The sequence below is a fragment of the Aspergillus sydowii genome (assembly GCF_001890705.1).
Source record: "Aspergillus sydowii CBS 593.65 unplaced genomic scaffold ASPSYscaffold_3, whole genome shotgun sequence".
Taxonomy (NCBI): domain Eukaryota; kingdom Fungi; phylum Ascomycota; class Eurotiomycetes; order Eurotiales; family Aspergillaceae; genus Aspergillus; species Aspergillus sydowii.
In genome coordinates, this window is record NW_024467861.1 from 2,074,109 (window position 1) to 2,093,148 (window position 19,040).

At 50.4% G+C, this 19,040-nt stretch overlaps 9 protein-coding genes across 9 annotated transcripts; 4 read left to right on the top strand and 5 right to left on the bottom strand.

Annotated features, from left to right (window-relative positions):
• Nucleotides 1-551: 551 nt before the first annotated feature.
• Nucleotides 552-1,874, top strand: ASPSYDRAFT_56488 (serine/threonine-protein kinase; the record flags this gene model as incomplete). Its single annotated transcript, XM_040849221.1, has 2 exons — nucleotides 552-1,173; nucleotides 1,225-1,874. 2 exons carry the CDS (start codon nucleotides 552-554, stop codon nucleotides 1,872-1,874), a joined length of 1,272 nt encoding a protein of 423 aa, XP_040704908.1.
• Nucleotides 1,875-2,797: 923 nt separating this feature from the next.
• Nucleotides 2,798-3,945, bottom strand: ASPSYDRAFT_146942 (SDR family NAD(P)-dependent oxidoreductase; the record flags this gene model as incomplete). The annotated part of the gene is made up of 4 exons (XM_040841665.1): nucleotides 2,798-3,170; nucleotides 3,294-3,445; nucleotides 3,516-3,703; nucleotides 3,780-3,945. The coding sequence occupies 4 exons, from the start codon at nucleotides 3,943-3,945 to the stop codon at nucleotides 2,798-2,800; spliced, it is 879 nt and encodes a 292-aa protein (XP_040704909.1).
• Nucleotides 3,946-4,140: 195 nt separating this feature from the next.
• Nucleotides 4,141-5,570, bottom strand: ASPSYDRAFT_789602 (uncharacterized protein). Its single transcript, XM_040850980.1, has 2 exons — nucleotides 5,034-5,570; nucleotides 4,141-4,980 (listed from the first exon to the last, which is right to left on the bottom strand). Exons 1-2 carry the CDS (start codon nucleotides 5,355-5,357, stop codon nucleotides 4,222-4,224), a joined length of 1,083 nt encoding a protein of 360 aa, XP_040704910.1. The 5' UTR covers nucleotides 5,358-5,570; the 3' UTR covers nucleotides 4,141-4,221.
• An 824-nt stretch (nucleotides 5,571-6,394) lies between these two features.
• On the bottom strand, nucleotides 6,395-7,363 carry ASPSYDRAFT_147614 (hemolysin III family protein; the record flags this gene model as incomplete). Its single annotated transcript, XM_040841736.1, has 1 exon — nucleotides 6,395-7,363. One exon carries the CDS (start codon nucleotides 7,361-7,363, stop codon nucleotides 6,395-6,397), a length of 969 nt encoding a protein of 322 aa, XP_040704911.1.
• Nucleotides 7,364-7,837: 474 nt separating this feature from the next.
• Nucleotides 7,838-8,859, top strand: ASPSYDRAFT_56492 (uncharacterized protein; the record flags this gene model as incomplete). The annotated part of the gene is made up of 2 exons (XM_040849222.1): nucleotides 7,838-7,938; nucleotides 7,992-8,859. The coding sequence occupies 2 exons, from the start codon at nucleotides 7,838-7,840 to the stop codon at nucleotides 8,857-8,859; spliced, it is 969 nt and encodes a 322-aa protein (XP_040704912.1).
• A 144-nt stretch (nucleotides 8,860-9,003) lies between these two features.
• ASPSYDRAFT_87661 (uncharacterized protein) lies at nucleotides 9,004-10,501 on the bottom strand (the record flags this gene model as incomplete). The annotated part of the gene is made up of 4 exons (XM_040851880.1): nucleotides 9,004-9,198; nucleotides 9,252-10,311; nucleotides 10,361-10,409; nucleotides 10,465-10,501. The coding sequence occupies 4 exons, from the start codon at nucleotides 10,499-10,501 to the stop codon at nucleotides 9,004-9,006; spliced, it is 1,341 nt and encodes a 446-aa protein (XP_040704913.1).
• A 267-nt stretch (nucleotides 10,502-10,768) lies between these two features.
• Nucleotides 10,769-12,156, top strand: ASPSYDRAFT_42971 (Tvp18 family protein). Its single transcript, XM_040846573.1, has 4 exons — nucleotides 10,769-10,948; nucleotides 11,015-11,030; nucleotides 11,273-11,368; nucleotides 11,418-12,156. The coding sequence occupies exons 1-4, from the start codon at nucleotides 10,909-10,911 to the stop codon at nucleotides 11,716-11,718; spliced, it is 453 nt and encodes a 150-aa protein (XP_040704914.1). The 5' UTR covers nucleotides 10,769-10,908; the 3' UTR covers nucleotides 11,719-12,156.
• A 1,526-nt stretch (nucleotides 12,157-13,682) lies between these two features.
• ASPSYDRAFT_790242 (uncharacterized protein) lies at nucleotides 13,683-14,111 on the bottom strand. The gene has a single exon (XM_040850983.1). It carries the CDS (start codon nucleotides 14,012-14,014, stop codon nucleotides 13,787-13,789), a length of 228 nt encoding a protein of 75 aa, XP_040704915.1. The 5' UTR covers nucleotides 14,015-14,111; the 3' UTR covers nucleotides 13,683-13,786.
• A 1,704-nt stretch (nucleotides 14,112-15,815) lies between these two features.
• On the top strand, nucleotides 15,816-18,654 carry ASPSYDRAFT_147876 (Aim21 family protein; the record flags this gene model as incomplete). The annotated part of the gene is made up of 2 exons (XM_040841759.1): nucleotides 15,816-16,755; nucleotides 16,817-18,654. The coding sequence occupies 2 exons, from the start codon at nucleotides 15,816-15,818 to the stop codon at nucleotides 18,652-18,654; spliced, it is 2,778 nt and encodes a 925-aa protein (XP_040704916.1).
• Between the last annotated feature and the right edge of the window lie 386 nt (nucleotides 18,655-19,040).

Below are 19,040 nucleotides of genomic sequence, written 5' to 3' on the forward strand. Positions count from 1 at the left end.
GCCCCGTACCGCCGCTATCCTCCCCCTTTCCTCTCGCATCCTTCCACGCCTCCTCGTCCTTCTTGTCCTCTTCTATCCTTCTCTCCCTCGTCTTCTCTTCTTGTTTGCTTTCGTTCGTATTTATATATCAGTATTATATCTTTCCTTCTAATATCTGGATTGCCGGTCAACAACAAACATCTACTTGCAACGGACAAACACAAGCCTTACTCTGCCAAGTCCCTGGAACCGCTGGGCTGTGCAACTCAACTGAACTGCTCCATCCAACACAACACAACCACCAACACATCCCGCTGTTGGATATTTCCCTGGACTCCTGGATAGACTTGACCGACTTCACTCCTTCCATGGCTTCTTAAAACCATACCATCCGGTCCGATTTGGTGTTTTTTGTCTCTCGCGCCAGCTCCCCCAACTCTATAGGATATATCCCGCCTTCCCCCCAGGATATACTACTGCTCTACTACTACATACCATCTCTCCCACTCCACTGGATCAGGCCTAGTTGTTCTTTCGCTTTCCCCAAGGAAAATTGAAACTACTCGACTGCCATGCTGGCCCCGCCTCTCCCCTTCATGTACCCTCATGTGCTCCCCACCCCTCCTCAGTCTCCCCCAATCCCCCGCTATGCTCCGGAAGACCGCCTAGGACTGCTCCTAGCCAACCGGCTGGAGCTCACCAGCATCCTCGGAGTTGGCGCCTATGGTGTGGTATACACAGCCGTGGACATCCATACCGACGTTCTATACGCTGTCAAGGCCCTCAACAAAGCTGGCTTGGATCCCCGCCAGCTCAAGTTCCAGCAACGTGAGATCAAGCTCCACCACATGGCCAGCCAACACCCCAATGTCGTCTCCCTGGTCCGCATTATGGATTCCATCGACTGCACCTATGTGGTTATAGAATTCTGCCCCGAAGGGGATCTGTTTTCAAGCATTACCGACAAGAGCCACTTTGTTGGGAATGACCCTTTGGTTAAGCGCGTCTTTCTTCAAATCCTGGATGCGGTCCATTACTGCCACTCGCTCGGAATCTACCACAGGGATCTTAAGCCGGAGAACATTCTGGTCACCGACCAGGGATTGACCGTCAAGTTGGCCGACTTTGGCCTTGCTACAACGGACTATCTCACCTCCGATTTTGGATGCGGGTCGACATTTTACATGTCGCCAGGTAACATCTCCCCTAAGTGGTCTAGATTTAACAAGGCTAACCTCATTACAGAGTGCCAGCAACCGAACCCCCGCCCCATGTCATACTACCAATCTGCACCAAATGACGTCTGGAGCCTGGGTGTCATCCTCGTCAACTTGACTTGCGGTCGTAACCCGTGGAAGCGTGCCTCGTTCGAGGATTCCACCTTCCGCGCTTACCTCAAGGACCCATTCTTCCTCAAGTCCATCCTCCCCTTGTCGGACGAGATGGTCTGTATCCTCAGCCGCATCTTCGAGCCTGACCCATCAAGGAGGATTACCATTCCGGAGCTGCGCCAAATCATTCTGGACTGTCCGCGATTCACTCTCAACCCCATGACTCCTTGGGGTTCAACAACTGGACCACTTGTCAACTACATCCACCCTCCGCAGGTTCCTGTCCCTATTGTGGATGACGCCTTGAACACTGAACCCTCTGTCTGTTCCTCTGATTCGTCTCAATACTCGGATGCTTTCTCCGCCGTCTCGGACGCCTCTTCCTACACGGAAGGCTATTCAGACATGGACAGCATGTCCTCCCTTGGTCCGGACGACACAGTCTGCAAGGATGACTTTGCCCAACCGGACCCTGTCGCATGTGGTGATATCCCGGTACCACCTTTGACCGAACCTTTCGTGGTCTGCCAGCAACCATACACCTACCCTATACCCGTTTGTTAATTCGCGCACTCGCGAACACGATTTACGCCAAAACACACACCATTCACGCCATTCCTTCTCTGGACATTATTTTATTACCCACTGTATTATTTTCCCGGACTACTACCACCTGGTTTTCTTTCTTCTCCTCAACTGGACATACGATTAATTGTTTTCTGGCCGAGATTGCGGACTTCCTTGGATCTTGCCTAGTTTTGCCATGCCAATCGGAATTCCCAAGGATTAACCCAAGGGTTGCCGAAGGATAAAGCCTTTAGTCAATCCTATGGATCGATCCACTGGGACCAGAAATTTGGATTTCTGTTATAATATGTCGATGTTATTTCTCTTGGGAGGGTCACTTGGTACTTTGATGAATTATTGTTGCGGAGCTTGGAGTTTTCATTTGGTTTCTGATTTTTCACTTTGTTGCTGTGAGAAAATACCCCCGGAAGATGAAGCATGCATACACCTGGACTGTCTTGTTGGATTTTTTTGTTTTTATTTTCCCCTTGCTTTTATGTTAGGAGTTGGACGGCTGTTGGTCACGTCACCCTTGCTCAGGCTTGGGTTTGGGATATACCCGAGAATTTTTATACGGAAGGCAGGCTTCTTGTTGATAAATTGTCCGGCTTGTTTAGCTCGGTGGATAGTTGCTTATGGCATGCGCAATGCGCGAAGCGATATAAATACGATGCTCTCGATACGATAACGTCTTGACATTTACTTTCACGATCACCCTTGCTTAGCATCAACATTCGCTAGGAACAAAGTTTTCGAAGGTTAAGCTTTGAGCATATGGCCGGCCATGTGTCTGAGAGCCATGTACCATATATACTTTACCAAATAGATACTACTTTAAATATAGATCACTAACCAACACATGGTTTCATTCCTCCCCTCCTACCAAAAAAAAAAAAAAAAAAGGTAAATAAAAACGCTATTTACATATTCCGCCCTCCAGTAACTCGAATCGTCTCCCCGTTTACATAACTAAACAACGGACTGGCAACCGCAAGAACACTCCTCGCCGCCTCCTCAGGGCTCGCAGGCCGCCCAAGGGGAATATCAGGGTAACTCTGCTTCTCACCCCCCTGGCGCGCATTGATCTGCTGTCCCGGAATGCCCAGGGCAACCTTGGTACCGTCGGGCGTGGTAATGAATGCGCCCTTCTCCTTTGCGGCCGTGAGTCGCGTCTGCACGAATCCGAAGGCGATGGTGTTGCTGCGCACGCCGAACTGAGGACCCCACTCCTTTGCGATAGTGCGGGTGAGTCCGACTACTCCTGCTTTGGCGAGGGCGTAGTTTGCTTGGCCTCTGTTTCGAATTAGCATTGTCATTGTCATTGTCATCGTCATTGTTATTGCCTGCTGACATTGCCCGGTGGCATTTGGGGGTTAAAGGCCCGGGACAGGGACAGGGACAGGGACAGGCACTTACGCGTTCCCGTGGATACCACTCGTACTCGAGATGTTGATGATGACTCGGGGCTCGCCGTCCTTCACGCGGAAGTACTTGGCCGCGGCGCGGATGAGCTTGAACGGCGCAGTGTTGTGCACAGCGACCATGGTATCCCATTGCTTGTCGGTAATCTGATAATCGCTTGTTAGCAATGTGTGCGGTAGGGTAGAGCCAGCCCAGTTGGATGGGAGGAATCCTTACCTTATGAATAACCCCGTCCCATGTAAACCCGGCATTGTTGACGATAACATGGATCTTGCCGTTGCCGAACTCGGCTGCCTTGTCGACGAGAGTCTGGATGTACTTGTCGTCGAGAACGTCTCCGACGACTGCAATGGCGCGGCCGGACTCGGCGCCGTTGATGGCGTTGACTACGCCGTTTGCTTTCTCTATAATCCGGAGAAGTTAGTCCTAGATTAATTTCCAAAAGATTGGAACTTGTTTCTAATAAAGGATTTCACGCACCGCTGTCAATATCAGCAACAACGACCTTTGCGCCTTCGTTGGCGAAAAGCCGTGCTGCTTCGGCTCCGATGCCCTGGCCTGCGCCAGTGATGATCGCGACCTGACCGGCAAGCAGGCCGCGGGGGAAGTTGAGGTGGGCGTTTAGCTGGGAGAGGCGGGAGGCCATTTTGTTACTTTCTTTTTCTTGCAAAAGATCAAGGTGGAGTTGGAAATTGGAGATGGAGAATGATGGTGGTGGTGTTATTATAGTATACGACGTGGGGTTTGCCGAGGCCCGTTGGCTAAAGAGCAGCCGAGAGCCGTCCGGCTGAAGGAAAGCGTCCATCCTATATCGCCGAACATAACAAACAAACAAGTAAATAAAGTAAGTATTCAAACGTCTTGTCTCTCATTAAACACTAGTATGTACTATGCGATAGTAATTAGATTAGGTATTAGATGCCTAGGTGTAGCTAGGTGAACTGCAAATACAGTCTGCCTCCGAGATGGCATGGAGAAACGTATCGGCCATCGCCTCCGAGCCCCCAATGATCTGTTGCAGCCAGCTTCCTCCCAACCCGTCTTCGTTAAACCCCGCCGCGCCTTTAAGCAGACCGAGAGTGTCCTTGCAGAACAGGAGGCGCCCTCGGATGAGGAAGCGGCGGATCCGGCGGCCCTCGTGTGGCCCCATCGCATACTCGCCGTAACTAACTGTTTCACGGAGACCTTCTCTAGATTGCGGCAAGAAATCGTACGTGGTCCAGAAGTCCAGCAGTTGCAAGGCGGTCTCGAGGGTAGATGTGCAGAGGATTAAACTTGTCTCGTTGGCGCTGTGGTTGTCCCGGTGTCCGCTCGGGCACTGCAGGAATCCGCGACACACCGAAAGTGCTGCCTGCACTCCCTGGAGCATCTGGTCAAACCGCAGCTGCCCCGGACTGACCGCCATCTGCCGGAGATTGTCGTGATAGAAAACCAGGGTCTCTGCGCAGTCACATGTTGGTCGTAGCGCATTCGGGATGTGAACGGCGAGAGGAAAGGTGATTAGCCCTTTTGTGATGAACTCCTTCTGAAGAAACGTCGGTGACATCGAAGCTGCACAGGGGCTATTGGCCATTGAGTCCGGGTAGAGCGAAGGGTACTCGGTGTAGTCCGCCAGCATCATAGGAGCATCTGAAACGTCATTCATGGGGCTTTCGGATAGGCTCTGTACCGCCTGTGAACTCTGCGAGGGTTAGAAACAGAGAACGGGCCGATACCAGATGAGAGGGGGACTACCATATCAATATCGCTGTGCGTGAATCGCGGACTCGGTATAGCCTCGATGCTTTTCTTGGCCAGTCGATCGCCCGACGTAAATGCACTCTTGCTCTCCTGCAGCTGTCCCAATTTTCGGAGTGTGGACCGATTCTTGCTCCCCTTGGGCTTGCCGGACCGGTTGGCGGCTTGGTAACGACACGGTAGCCCATGGCGGAGGCAGCGAATGCACGTATCCTTCCCGGACAAATTGCACTTCACTTTTGACTGCCTACAGTTTTCGCAGGCAGTTCGGAGCTTCGGTGTGTCTCCGTTGCTGGAGGGCGTGCCAGATTCAGTGAGCATCGAGGGCCACGAGTGGGTTTTCAGAAGCTTCTGCTATGCAAGCGCGGATCTGAAGTCGGCCAGGAAAAAGGGAAAGGCACAACTCTTTGACCATAAGCCAAGTACCATCTAGCGCATTGTGATATATATATATATATATGTATACATATACATATTTGCATATATTCTCAGCCAATTTACGTTGCAGATCTCAGTTCATATTTGACTCAGGACCCGAGCGCAGAAGAAAGTCAGCCGTTGTGAAACCCCAAAATTTCTGATCCACCTCGCAGCGTCCCAACCAACTGCGATTCATGCGTCCATCTGCACGTCTCCAGCAGTCCGACTGACCCCAGCCGCCCAGAAACCTAGGCAATGGATGCCAATCACTGCATGCAGTCGACGGTTCCTGGTAGGAGGCCAGAACAACCGCCCATCCAGTCGCAGTCAAGCACGGCAATGCCGATGGATAAGCTCAGGTGCAACATCGTGGAGTTGTTGTAAGTCGATTGACCCTCTTGCGGCTTGGTTGCCCCAAAAAATAAAAAGACAAATAAAAACAACAGCCTCCAGGTAATATCCAATAAAAAAGGGCATCGTCTGCCGAGGGAAGCATATTTGGGATGCAAGCCAGCGCAGCATGTGAGCTGTAATCAGGCGCAAGCAGGCACGCCTCGACTGCCTGGCTTTGGTTGCGAAACCGCACAGGAAGCAGTGGAATCCACAGGCTTCGACAGCAGCACACCCCTCTTGCAGCGGCTGCTCTCTTTTGCAATATGGTCTCTTTCGATGGGTTGTCCCCGGTTTAGGACAAACTCACCTCTACTCGCAGTTGCACAAGTTGCCATGGTCAGCATGGAGAACCCTTTTGAGGGTTGGACAAATCTCGTTTGGTGAGCGTCAGAGCCCATATCATCACCGCCCGTCATATATACCACGCTAAGATTGGACATTGCGACTTCTGGCCCAAGGTAACGTGTTATCCACTCGCAACTTTTTTTTTCTTTTTTCCCTTTTTCTTTGCTTGTTCGTGTGATCATCAAGTTCATCCTGACGAATCATAGAACGGCACCCGGAGGACAGCGCTCTGCGGTCCCGCTATGTCTATGATCAAAAGCCCTCAAAAGTCCTGTCAGATGAGCCACGGCGGCGCAGACGACAAGCACATGAAATATCTGATGCGAACTCCCCCAAAGATCGAACATCCCTGGTCGCAACCGTTCGGGGACTCGGGCTGCATATATCCCCGCTCCTAGGATGTACAGAAATCCCTGAAGCAGGAGCCAGCCGAGTCCAATCTGACGCACCATCTGGTCACGCCCGTAGAGCTGCAGCCCATGGACTACAGGAAACACTGCCGACAGACCCATGCTCACAAACATGCCTGCCCGAAATGGGCGCCAACGGGGGGTCCGGAACTGAGGAAAGATCGAAACAACGACGCAGCCAAGGCCCATTGTGCAGATCATGCTCCAATAAAGCTTCTGCAACTCAGGAACGCAGTAGAAACCATAGTAGACACTAGGAACAAAGCTGCCCACAATTAGTCCCACAATACCAATGTAGTCGAACGTGTTTCCAATGCGTGCCACAGTCGGGGAATGATTCGATATGGTATGATAGAACGCCGACATCCCCAGGCAAAAGGCGGCGCCCGCAAAGAAGCAGCCAAACGCTCGGATATCATCATGAGTGGCAGTTTCATAGCGTGGCGCAACGGCCCGATACAGTTGAATAGCCGCAGGGACTGCCAGTAAAGATGGCAGTAGATGCGTATATATATTCACAGTCTCGTTGTGAATATATGCCAGGGACTGGAACGATCCGAGGAACGAATACGATGCTGGTCGATATCCTGTATGGATATGCTGGTTATCGCGCTGCCAGTGGGGCAAATCGTCCCAGTGTAGGAGCAATCTGATAGCCCGAGGAGGATCCTCCAAAACTGTGGTCGTAACAGAGGCTGTCTGACAGCTTCCTGGATCCTTCTCATGGCTTTCGGTGGGACAACGCTGACCAAGTGGCATCGTGAATAAGCAATAATGCAGAAGAAACTTCTAACCAAAAAAGAAATAAGAGCAACAATAGCGTGATCAAAACTGCTAAGAATGTATTAATATGGCTTGTATATGTCTCATTATAGCGATGCCCAAAAAATGTTGTAGAGAAAGAAGTAGTTGAGCCACTCAACAAAAGTAACTCCGTAGGTTTACGGTACCTCGGCCGCTGTTGGGAGGCAGACAAACAAGACAAACATCTCGTACCGCGGCCCTGCAGTTTCCCCGCGGACATTCTTCAGGCTCTCTTTGGATCTCCATCCTACATCTCAGATCGCACAGACTGTGCCAATGTCTTGCACAAATATCAGCTGCAAGACGCTCTCTATCATTCAAATCCCGTTCTTTACCTTCGACTCCCGGTGACGGGAGGTCCGAGATCCCACCTGCATACCATATCTGACCTCATTCTATACCGAATGCCAGACCAACTCGCCTGCAGTCATGAGTGGTCGAGCACCTCCTGGAAAATGGTCGCATAGTCGCCTGAAACCGGTGACTGATTCCCTCGAGTCCGTGGGTTTCGTGTCCAAAGGAGACCGCAAGTATGACACTCGTTCTTTTGGACCTCTGGCTCGGCCGAGTTGACCCCGTGCAGGTTACTAAACCAGAAAGCCCAGAAGGACTACTATGACAAGATTGTGACTAGATACGTTGGGTTTTGTGCGCGGCACTCCAAGGACTTAGATGCAGCTTGGTTGTCCTTGCCCCGAAGCGCCTCGACCGACGCAACAAGAAATCCCCCAGCTTCGGTTTCACAGTCTACCAAACCGGCAGTGCCACCCGGTCCCTCAGCTGCCACAGAGTTGTCCACCCTCCTTCTGTCCCTTCGTAAGCTTCGCGAGGCCGTATTGGCCACTGCCTCAACTACCCCAATCGCGTTTTCGCAACGAGTCCATGTGTTCTCCATCAAAGTCTCAATCCAAGCTCGACATCCACCGTCCTACTTTCCTTCGCTTCGCCACCTTCTCGACGATCTCCACACCCCTTCTAACCCGTTACCGGAATCGGAGTTGAAGGATCACATTTCATACCTCATCCTTGACTATGCGTGTCGGCAAGAGGATTTGGCTGCTGCCTTTGAGCTGCGCGCACGGGCGCGCAGGCAGTATAATTACCAGTCACGGGATGTTGATCAGACTCTGCAAGCCATCGCGCATGATAATTGGATTTTATTCTGGCGGGTACGAAAAGAAGTCGATTCATCCATGCGCGCAGTGATGAACTGGGCAGAAGATCGGGTTCGAAGGCACGCTCTTAAAGCAGTCGGTAAGACTTACTTGAGTGTCGACGTTGCGTGGATCGTTGAAGGCTGTACTGGGGATCACACGTGGACATGGGAGAAGCTGGCGGAGAAAGAGAAACTAGGGTGGGAGAAAGAAGGCGATAGGATTATAATCCGAAAACCGAGACCAAAGCCAAAACCCGAGGGCAATCTTACGCCCATTCAGGAAAGCACAGGTTGATGCTTTGATTACGATATATTTATTATGATACTGCATGGCGGCTCTGGAGCATCGGTGCTGGCGTTCAATAAAAGGGTGCTGCTGGTGTTAAAGCAACACGTGAAGTGTATTCATAGACATATCACCTACCACAGCTAATCATTTTCACAACTTGAAATCAGTGTTCAGCCGGTCTAGATTCGTATGTCCCGTGATTGGTTGTTTGGCGATAACTTCGACAAGTCCATGCTTCAACTCTACAGACTTGTCAGAGCACAACTCATAGACTGTTGCCAAATTGAATACAAGGCTGGAGAATGAGAGCTGCTTCTGGACCAAGGATTCCAAGACCTCACGTGCCTGAATACAGTATTGTTAGTTCCGTCGCATGGCAGATAGAATTAGAAACACACCTCACTTAGCCGGCCAGTATATAGAAGGCATACGGCCAGGTTCTGGGAGATAATGGCGTCATCGGTTTCCTTGTCCTTGATATCTAGTATGCTGCGCCATTCAAGTACTGCGTCGTCGTAACGACCCTCGGCCATACTGAGAAGAGGTTTGAATATTGCGTCACCCGTGTCACCGAAGTCCACACATAATTTCCTCGCAGCGTCAACATCGCCAATCGAGAGCAAAAGAAGCACTGTTCTTAATTTGGTAATCTCGTTGGCATGTTCCATCTGTGTTAAGCCCTCTAGAGATCTTTTGGCTGCGTTGAGATCCCCCATTTCAATCAGTGCATTGACCGTTCGCACCCCAAGATCGGATAGTCTTTGTTTCCAAATTTCTCGTTCAGCGGGTCCTAGATTCGGGCGCATAATCTCTCTTCGCGCTTCTAGGCCGATTTCGTACAAGCCTCCAATTCCCCTACGCGGGTCACCGAATCCTATACTCTGTAGTCTGATGGCTAAAACACGGAGTGGCCATGGTGCAATATGCTGGGGGAAGTTGGATTGATGACCATTTGCATCGGCCACCTTAAATTCGGGATCCACATAGTAAAATGTTGAACTCAGATCTTCAAGCGCTTTGGATTCTTGGGCTGCAATGACCGTATTGCCGGAAATTTCTAGGCACGCCAGTCGTGTGTAGAACAGGGCAAATATCACCTTGAAATTCTTCGCGGATATTAAAGTCGATGTTAGGATCGAGCCACAGAGATAGGCGGCTAAGAGGAAATGGCCCTCAGCCAGAAGCCTTTCAACAGTACCGAGTGACGAATCCAATGTTGCATCAGACGTGAGCGATATAAATTCCGACCGCAAAGCATGTGGGATGTCGACTTGCGAGAGCGAATGGTAATTGTCATACCGGAGAAGAAAAGACAGGTCCCTATCCAAATCTGATGATAATTCTTCTGGGGCCAGCGGATCCAGTGAGCTGAACGAGGCGCCTGTACACGCCCCATAATCGACTGCGTTCTGATTCAAGGGCGTATGTATCTTGCCCAAGTCCTGAACGTTGAGAGGGCTAGATGTAATCAGCATACATGCCGTCGCTTGGGGATTACGTCTCTTACTCGTCTGGCTGATCTAGCGGACCTTTGGTTGAGCTACGTGGTCGCGACGCTGATTCGGTTAGCGTTAGTATCATTATACGAACAGCAAGAATGGCTGTTCTTACATCTGGAGACATTGCGGCTGTGCTTGTTATCGTCCATGGCCGCTAGAGGCAGTTGATAACTGAAAATTTTGTCGCACTTCAGAGCACTATATCTAGTGATTGGGTCCGCGTTGGGTCAATTTAAGAAAGCAATGTTCTAAAGAAATAATGGGACTGGGAAATTGAATATAGTTTTCAGGGTGATGCGGAGAACTGAAGTTATTTACTCCTCACAGCCGTTATCTTGGGGTGCGATTCTGCCTGTAGGCGGTGAAGCGATCGGCGAGAATGGCAAGTTGGCCCCAGTTTTTGTTTGTTGCCTCTGCCTTTCAAACATCTACAAGCCACTCTTCGCAATCTTCCTTGTTTCATCTATTCAACTCCCTCGCTTCCATTCAACCTTCTTCCCAGCAACTCGCCAGCTATATTCTTTTTTGCGATAATTGCTATACTTGAACCGTAACAATGTCTGTTATCACGGAAGAATTGCGCTCAAGAAACTTCAGTATGACTTCCCGCTCGCCATATTCCGAGTAAGCAAAGAGATAGAAGCTAACAAGTCATCGTCTAGGTATCTACGGGCAATGGTATGAACCCGATTTCCTGAATATATATTAATCCTTCTTCCTCGTTACAACGATGCGCATCATAAAACCCTTCGGTGATAAATAATGGTTGCCTGGAATCTCAACGGATATGCTTGGCATTGTTTGCACTGGTTTGGTGCGCTGTAACGCTGCTGGCATCTCTTCCACGGCGTGGTCACCTTGAAAAATTGTCACATCGCGTCTATTGCAAGAATCAGTTGCTGACAATCAATGGCTGTTAGGACGGGTGTGCTGTGCATCATCCTGTGTCTTGCCGTCGGTATCGCCAACATCTTCTCGTTCAATGCGGTCCTCATCGTTTTCAGTATTCTGTGCATGTGAGTTAAATCATATCTTGGTAGTGTGTATCACGGCTCATCGATATAGCGTTTCCGGTTGCATCCTAATCTTCACTGAGGTGCCTTTCCTCCTCAGAATCTGCCCTACATCCGAGAAATTCGACACTTTTATCCGACGCTTCACAACCAACTGGATGCGTGCTGGAATGTATACCGTCATGAGTGTTGTCCAGTGGCTTAGTCTCATCGAGAAAGGCTCTAGTTTAATTGCGGCTGCTGTCCTCCTTCTCATCGCCGGCATTTTCTATGCACTGGCTGCCCTCAAGAGCCAGGAGTTTGTTGGCAGCAAGACCTTGGGCGGACAAGGTATTGCGCAAATGATCGTTTAGTGGATCACCGATTCCCGCTGGACCTTTGCATATTGACCTTAGTTTGCACTTTCTGTCGGCGCCAATCTGACCGATGGGTCAGAAAGACAATGAAGAAAATGAGTTTAAAAATGATGTGCTGAGTTCTTCCTATGTCCAGTGCGCCACGATTGCGCCATGATTACGAATTGACGCTGCTATTCTCAACGCCGCTGTTCAAGCCTTGTACTACTACCTCATGTTGGTTTGACAAAGCCAGATCCTGTCTGAGACTCGAGTTGGCTTCTTTGGAGCACGCATATCTGTTTACCCTTCTGTACGGGTTGGATCTGCATTGTTATATCCTGTTTCTGTTTTGAAGACCTAGCTGACGACCGTGTGTGATTGCTCTTGGCTGGTCAGTGTTATTGCCTGTTCTAGTGTATACCCTAATGCAAGCATCCTGGTGATGAACCACAATTATATATAACTTGATTATCCCGTAGCAAATAGCTGTAAATACCAACGGTTTTCATTTGATCTCGGAGACTACATGATCGTCGCGCTAGGAATCGTAATGCAGATCACGGAAGTCGAAACTACAACGACTATCATATTTATGCCGACTGGACCGCGAAAGCCTCTGCTGGTGCACTCGGTTTGCCATTGGCGGCGATTTTGGAATGCACTTCAAGCTAGGAGCTAATAATCGGGCCAAGACCTGGGTCTTCATTCATTTCGTTGTCTGGTTTGAGGATGTTCCAATGAGAAGTACCTAGTCTTCCTTAGAGTACTCCCTCGAACTTTAACGCATAGCTCTCATAAGCAATGCAGGTTGGTATTTGATCACATTAGATTTATACATAAAGGAATAGTACAATACTAGTAAAGTATTGACGGATAAATAACTACCATCGTCTGTTTAGTTTATGGGCGTACTAACCTTGTCTCCTAGTTGGGGCCAACAGTTGGACGACTGAGTGTAGGTGGTCTTCAAATGACAAACACTGATCATCTCCTGTCCTGCTATTATTCACTCAAAGAGCAATAGTTGCCCTGAAATCATATCTCTATATGGTCGGGAAGTACAGCTGCAGTTGCCTGTTAGGCGGTAAAAGACATCTACCACTATATCGCTGCAGTGAACGCGCAGGGCCCGTCGTTATGGATTGCTAATATAAAATAGTGCTACTTGGTTTCAATTCCGTGCATCAATAACACTGGAGGCTTCTTTTCCTCTCTTGAATCAAATTGTTTACCTGCGTTGACAGTGGAACCTGAGAGAAGAAGTATACAATGTCATCTATCGACGTCATTGCCCAGAACCCCCTCAATCAGCTACCCCGCACTATGATAACTTGCGAGCACCCAGTATCTCACTCGCAAGACCAAGTTCGGCAAAGGACGGACCGCAGGGGAATTATCAGGAACATATTACAAGGTCACTGAGTCTGGCAACCCCGGTTAAGGAAGTTTAACAGAGTGAAAGATTAGTGGCAGGCGAAGGACTGACTTGCTGGCCAGGCAGCTAACCATGAGCGTCCACGATTCAATGTTCACTCCGTGGCTTCTTGGATCGAGCTATTTGTTTGCTGAGGTGCCGAATAGAGGGTCGCCCTCTGCCAATATCAAGGCAGCGATGTTTCTGATACTCCGGTGGTCTGAGGATATGCGAGCTGAGTCGGCCTTGTCCTGCAAAACAGCAGGGATATCTCTACCACGACGATATTCGAACAAGGAGCCCATGCATATTGATAGGATGAATAGGCCTATAGAAATCCCTCAACTTGAAATCCAGCAGATCCAAATGGGATGCCTCAACCACGGTTCGGGCTGGGCCACATGTCCGGCTGTTGTATCCTCATTACCTCCTGAAATAAATAGATCCACAACAAGCGGCTAGGAACGGAGATCCTCCCCAGAACAGACCACTTGGGCGGTTTTTCAAACTTTCCTGGGTAGTATTTTATCCCACTGTGCCTATGGCAGAGCTGTAAATTACAGCATGCGAATACTGATTTCGGCCAACTTTGGCCGACAGTAGGACTTCATGGAGCAATCTTGTGTTCTTGGGAAACTCTGAAGTGTTCTTGATCGGCCTGTAGGATGCCTAGTATGAATACAAAATCCAATTAACATGGTTTGATTGGCGAGTCAGCCAGCCCTTTGGTGGCGTGCATGTGTGAGTAGAGTGCCCTGCCTGTTCATCAATTATGTCGGCTACTCTGGGGTAGGCGTACCGTTTTTGGCCTGCTTCCAAGTTCAATAAGGCGCATATGCAGGCTTTATGGCTAGGAAGATTGGTAATAAAGAGTGATAAGAACATTACTAGCCACATATTGAAACTTGAAGATACACATGCGGTGCAGAGCAAAACACAACTTCAAGCTATACTCCATACTCACCAGTAATTAACTAACCAACAACTGACTTCGATATGACTGTTGATTCCAGATGGTTGAAGCTGTGGCTCAAGCTCTTCAACCCTTCGGTGCTCACCGCTTCCTTGGCTGATGTGATCGTCCAAGAGGGGTTACTCTACAGTATAGTTGCAGCCACTCAGATACGCTTTGATACAATCCACGCCCCGCCAGTGGCTCGCGTTCTGAGAGCCTTGACTCTCGATCCAAGCCTACGGAGTATAAACCATACCAATGGGCGGCAATGTGTATACACAATCACATATAAAAAGGAGAAGGGACGGATATTTCATGTTGCTCTACGTCTGGCGATCAAACCCGATATGCGTCCAGCCGGCCGCGCTTAGTAGTTAACCAGGAAGCGGTGGGATAAAAGGAACTCTAGCTTGAAAACTTGATGCACAGGGCCACTCGGCGGGTGTACGCTAGGAGATAAGTTCGGTGGATTTGGTGGTTCGGACGCTGAGTGATTATATTAATGCTGTCCTGATAGAGAGTCTGAGCTGATGATCTCCGCCACACCTGCGGGTGCGCCTTGGATATAGGTGTCGAGACATGTCGATGCATCGAGGCCGCTCAAGAAAATGCCTCATCTCAGTCTCAAAAAGGCCGGAATAAAACAAAAAATTGGCCTTGACTCTTCCCGAATCAAAAGACAAGAGCAATTTCACCATCTGGCAAACAGCCCGAGCTTAGAGACGTGGCAGCTACTGGTATTTACAGCAACAGCTATCGTTACTTGGAATTGTATCCGTGTTTCCGGTTGAAGTCCTGATAGCGAGTTTTATGGAGGTATACTTACATCGTAGAAAGGAAACTTTAATAAACCAGCGGTATTTTGCGGGACCATTGTAATTGCGAGGAACGATCCTCGTTGGTTCACAGCCCCTGTACAGTCACCATACGCCGGACGGCCTCTCGACTGTGGAGGAGGCCCGAGAGGAGTGGGTCGTGGCAGGAAGAAAGCGGTAAGGCGATGTTTTATGGCCACCCCTTATCTTACACGCTGTTTTACACGCGGTAATTGTCGGTTTTGCAGGCCTGGAGAAACAGCCATTCGGAGAAGTCATACATCATCTGCTCCTCTTGCTGCTCTGGCTTCTTCCTGCGTCTTCAGTCGATTCATAGCCCCCATATACACCTCCCACTGTCAATACTCTGTTTCGTCGGCTCACTAAACAATCCTGTTGAGATCCCGTCACTCTATCAATCGCCCTTTGCCCTCCCGATCTTCTTTGGCTATACCGGCTAATTCTCCAGTCTGTTACTACTGCCGCATCCGTGAGTACGTACTCCGTACATGTCTCCCCCATACCCCCTTCCCATGGGCTCTCCAGAGGAATGTTGCTCCCGCTTTCAGCTGCTGAGCGGTGAGCTTGGGAGTACTATTGGCTTCCTTTATCTTATCATGGTCTCAGCGTCGACAATCCGCGCTGTTCGCATATGGCCCTACACCGTCACTCTCCGACCCCGGTTCTTCTTGGGGACCTGGAGCCAGAACAGACATCTGAATTGGTCAGATTCGAGAACTGGTGCGCTCAGGGGTGAAACTTATCGTGCGAGGTTGTTTGGGACATATATTCCTATACCTACCTGCAGGGCTTATCACTTCTCGGCCACCAAGTTTATAGCCTTTTGGATGCTCGGGCTCGATTGCTAACCAGAAATAAAGTACACTCTAGTTCATTTTGATCAATCCCACACATATACCAGTTCAATATGACGACACAACCGGGTTCGGCCCCCGCTGTTCCCCCTCGTCCGTCAAGATCGCCTCTCGAGAAAGCTCCAACCCCAGACATGCCGAAGATCCCTCCCCGTCCAAGCCGTCGCATTGAACGTTCCGGGTCTCCTATGAGCTCCAATTACGCCCCCTCCCCCTTGAACGAGCCTCCTAATGGCTCGACCCTGTCTCGGACTGTTTCCAACGACCTGCCCCCTCGGCCTCCCAGTGTGGCAATACCATCGCTTGGCGAAGAAGGCATTGAATACGAGGATTTGGATGCCATTCATGCCGCCGACGGCCAACACATAACCCCTGCGGAGACGCGGAACGTGGCCAGCGACCTTGAGCTTCATGCACCCCGACCTTCACTCCCCGCCTCCAGCGCCAAGGCCCAAATGCAGGCGGTAACTCGCACAGATTCAAGCCAGGCTGCAGCTGCAGGTTTGGGCACGATAGGGTCCCCTGCGCAAGATGAACAGCCGGAACGGGTGGCTCGCACCATCTCGTCTGCGAGGGGTTCGCGGCCAGGCTCAACAGCATCTTTCGACCGCCCACAGTCAAGTCACGATGATGAGCATGGCATTCCAGAAATCGGCCAGAGAGTTCCAATGTTAGCTAATGCAGGGGATGTACAAGCCCCTTCCCCCAGCCCTTATCTGGAGCAGCCGAACCAGCGATCTGGACGTGGCCATAACCGAACGCGTAGTGGCAGGGAAGCTTCTCTGCCACCCGGTAGCTATGGCCTCCATGGCCATGGTGTGCCCACCAACGACAAGTTTGAGAAAGCTTGGTATGAAAAGCATCCAGACGAATATGTGAAGGACGAACAAAAAGGGCAATATGGATCTGGTACACCACGGCCCGATTGGGCCCTGAGTAGTGATGATCTGAATAAAATCGTCCGTGGCTCTGCCGTCACTGGCTCAGGTCTAGGTGAGTCTTTCTGACCACTAGGTATAAATTAAAGGGTATCGTGTTGATTATGATTTTTAAGGAACGTCCCCAGCCGTAACCGGGACACCAGAAGAAGAGATTGGCTACATTGCTGCCGATGAGTATAGTCATCGTCTTGCATCTCCACCTCCAGAATCGAAAAGCGACAACCGTCCCGTTGTTGAGTCCCCACTCCGTAAGGCAAGCATTCCAACTACAGAAATACAAGAACAGGGGCAACAGCAGCCTTCAGTTATTCACGTCGATGAGCCCTATCACCACCTCCATCACCCTGATGGTTTCGCTCAAACTCCGGGCCCGGATGAAATAACACATAAGGGTGTAGGAGATGACGATGAAGAAGAACCAATATTGGCCGCCGACGAAGTGCGTCCAGAATCCGCATATCAGCACGCCGCTGTATCTCCGACGTTCCAGGATTATGAAGGCCGAAGCCGAACCCCTAGTCTCAACGAAAGCCGATCGAATAGCAGAACCACAAGTCACCGTGGCAGCACCCCCGCGCTGGCGAGATATAACTCTCGGGACGAAGAAATGGTAAATACGCCTCTCGAAGACGTTGAAGAGTACGAGCCGTTGTTCCCCGAGGACGGATCGAAAGGGAGCAAACCCCTTGCCGCAGCGGAGATCATAAAGAAGCGCCCGGACGCTCTTAAACACCGATTCCCTAGCGAGGACATTTGGGAAGACTCGCCCAACAGCCACCAACTTCATGCCACTGTCTCCACTCCAGATATCCCGAAGCAGGACCGTTTTGAGACGCCTGAGCAAGAGGAGGCCCGCAAAGCCCGAGAGCCCGGTATTGATAGCCATCAGGTTGCGAAGCGAATACTAGAATCAGGGGAGCAAGAACCTCCCACCCGTCCCGGAGTTGCGAAACAGAGATTCCCTAGTCGAGATATTTGGGAAGACGCTCCGGAAAGCCAGACGCTAATGACAACGATAGAGCCATCAGAAGAAAAGCAGCTCACGAGTCCAGAGGTTCCCACAAAGCCGATCCTTCCCCGCCGACCTGAGAAGCGACAACCTCCCCAGGTGGACACGTCCACAAAACCGACTTCGCCGGTTGAGAAGCGACAGCCACCAGTTATTCCCGGTAGACCAAAGCCTCAGATCCCCGCACGACCAGCAAACCGCGTCGCCCGGCAAGAGGGTGAAGAAGCACAGGCCCCGTCAACCAAACCGAAGCCAGCTGTTCCAGCTCGTCCAACTGGGAGTAAAATCGCTTTTATTAAGGCTGGTTTCCTCTCCGACTTGAACTCGCGCCTGCAGCTTGGTCCGCAGGCGCCTCCAAAGCCTCAAGAAAAGAAGGAAGCGCCTGTAGAAAAGGGTCCACTAAGCGACGCTCGAAAGGGCCGTGCTCGTGGTCCGGCTCGGAGAAAGCCTGCTGTTGAGAAGTCCGCTACCCGACTACCTACGATCCCCGAGATCAAGATAACCGAAACATGGAATGTTTGGCAAATTCACGAGGACGGCAATTTAGTTGTTGGTGATGGGAATAAGGACGAGCAACTTAGCACCACCGCGTCAGCACCAGAGCCATCCGGTTCGGACGATACCATAGCGCCACCCTTGGCCCGGAATATGTCCGGTGAATCAGCAGATTCCCAGATACAACCCAAGGAAGAAGTACTCGAGTCACCGAGTCCCCAGACAATCAACGAGGCCTCGAAGACGGAAGATGTGAAAGAGGAGCCGCCCGTCGGTGCATCTGAGGTCGAGTCATCGGAAGAACAGGCCGGGCAATTGGACGATCAGATCGACGTTCCGTCTGCTGTGGCCGGCAACGCCGACAGTGTTGATGCTGCATCCGAGTCCCTGGCTGCCTCGGCTGACGGCAAACGACTTTCTGACGGCGACGAAGCTATCTCACGTTGATTCTATTCTCGCCGATGATCCATCTGTGTCTCATTTCATGTCCATTATACGCTTCTTCTCTTTCTAGCTAGATTAGGATGCAGTGTTGTCTGAATGTCTCAGACATAGAGTACTCTAGCTAAATGACAAGTCAACCTAGTCTCGTGCTGCCAATCACCACTTTAATCCCGTTATTTGCCCTGTATGATGCATTATGTCTCTTGATACTCGACCTACGGCGAGAGTTAACCATGTATCTGAACTGAAGTTTGCATTTACAACACAACCACCAGTAAGGATATGGAACTTTGGTAATAATATCTTAACTGGCTCTCTGGGGATGAAAGGATGCTTGGGTCCATACTTGTACATTTTTGTTTTGCTCTATACTCTATCCCTTTCATGCT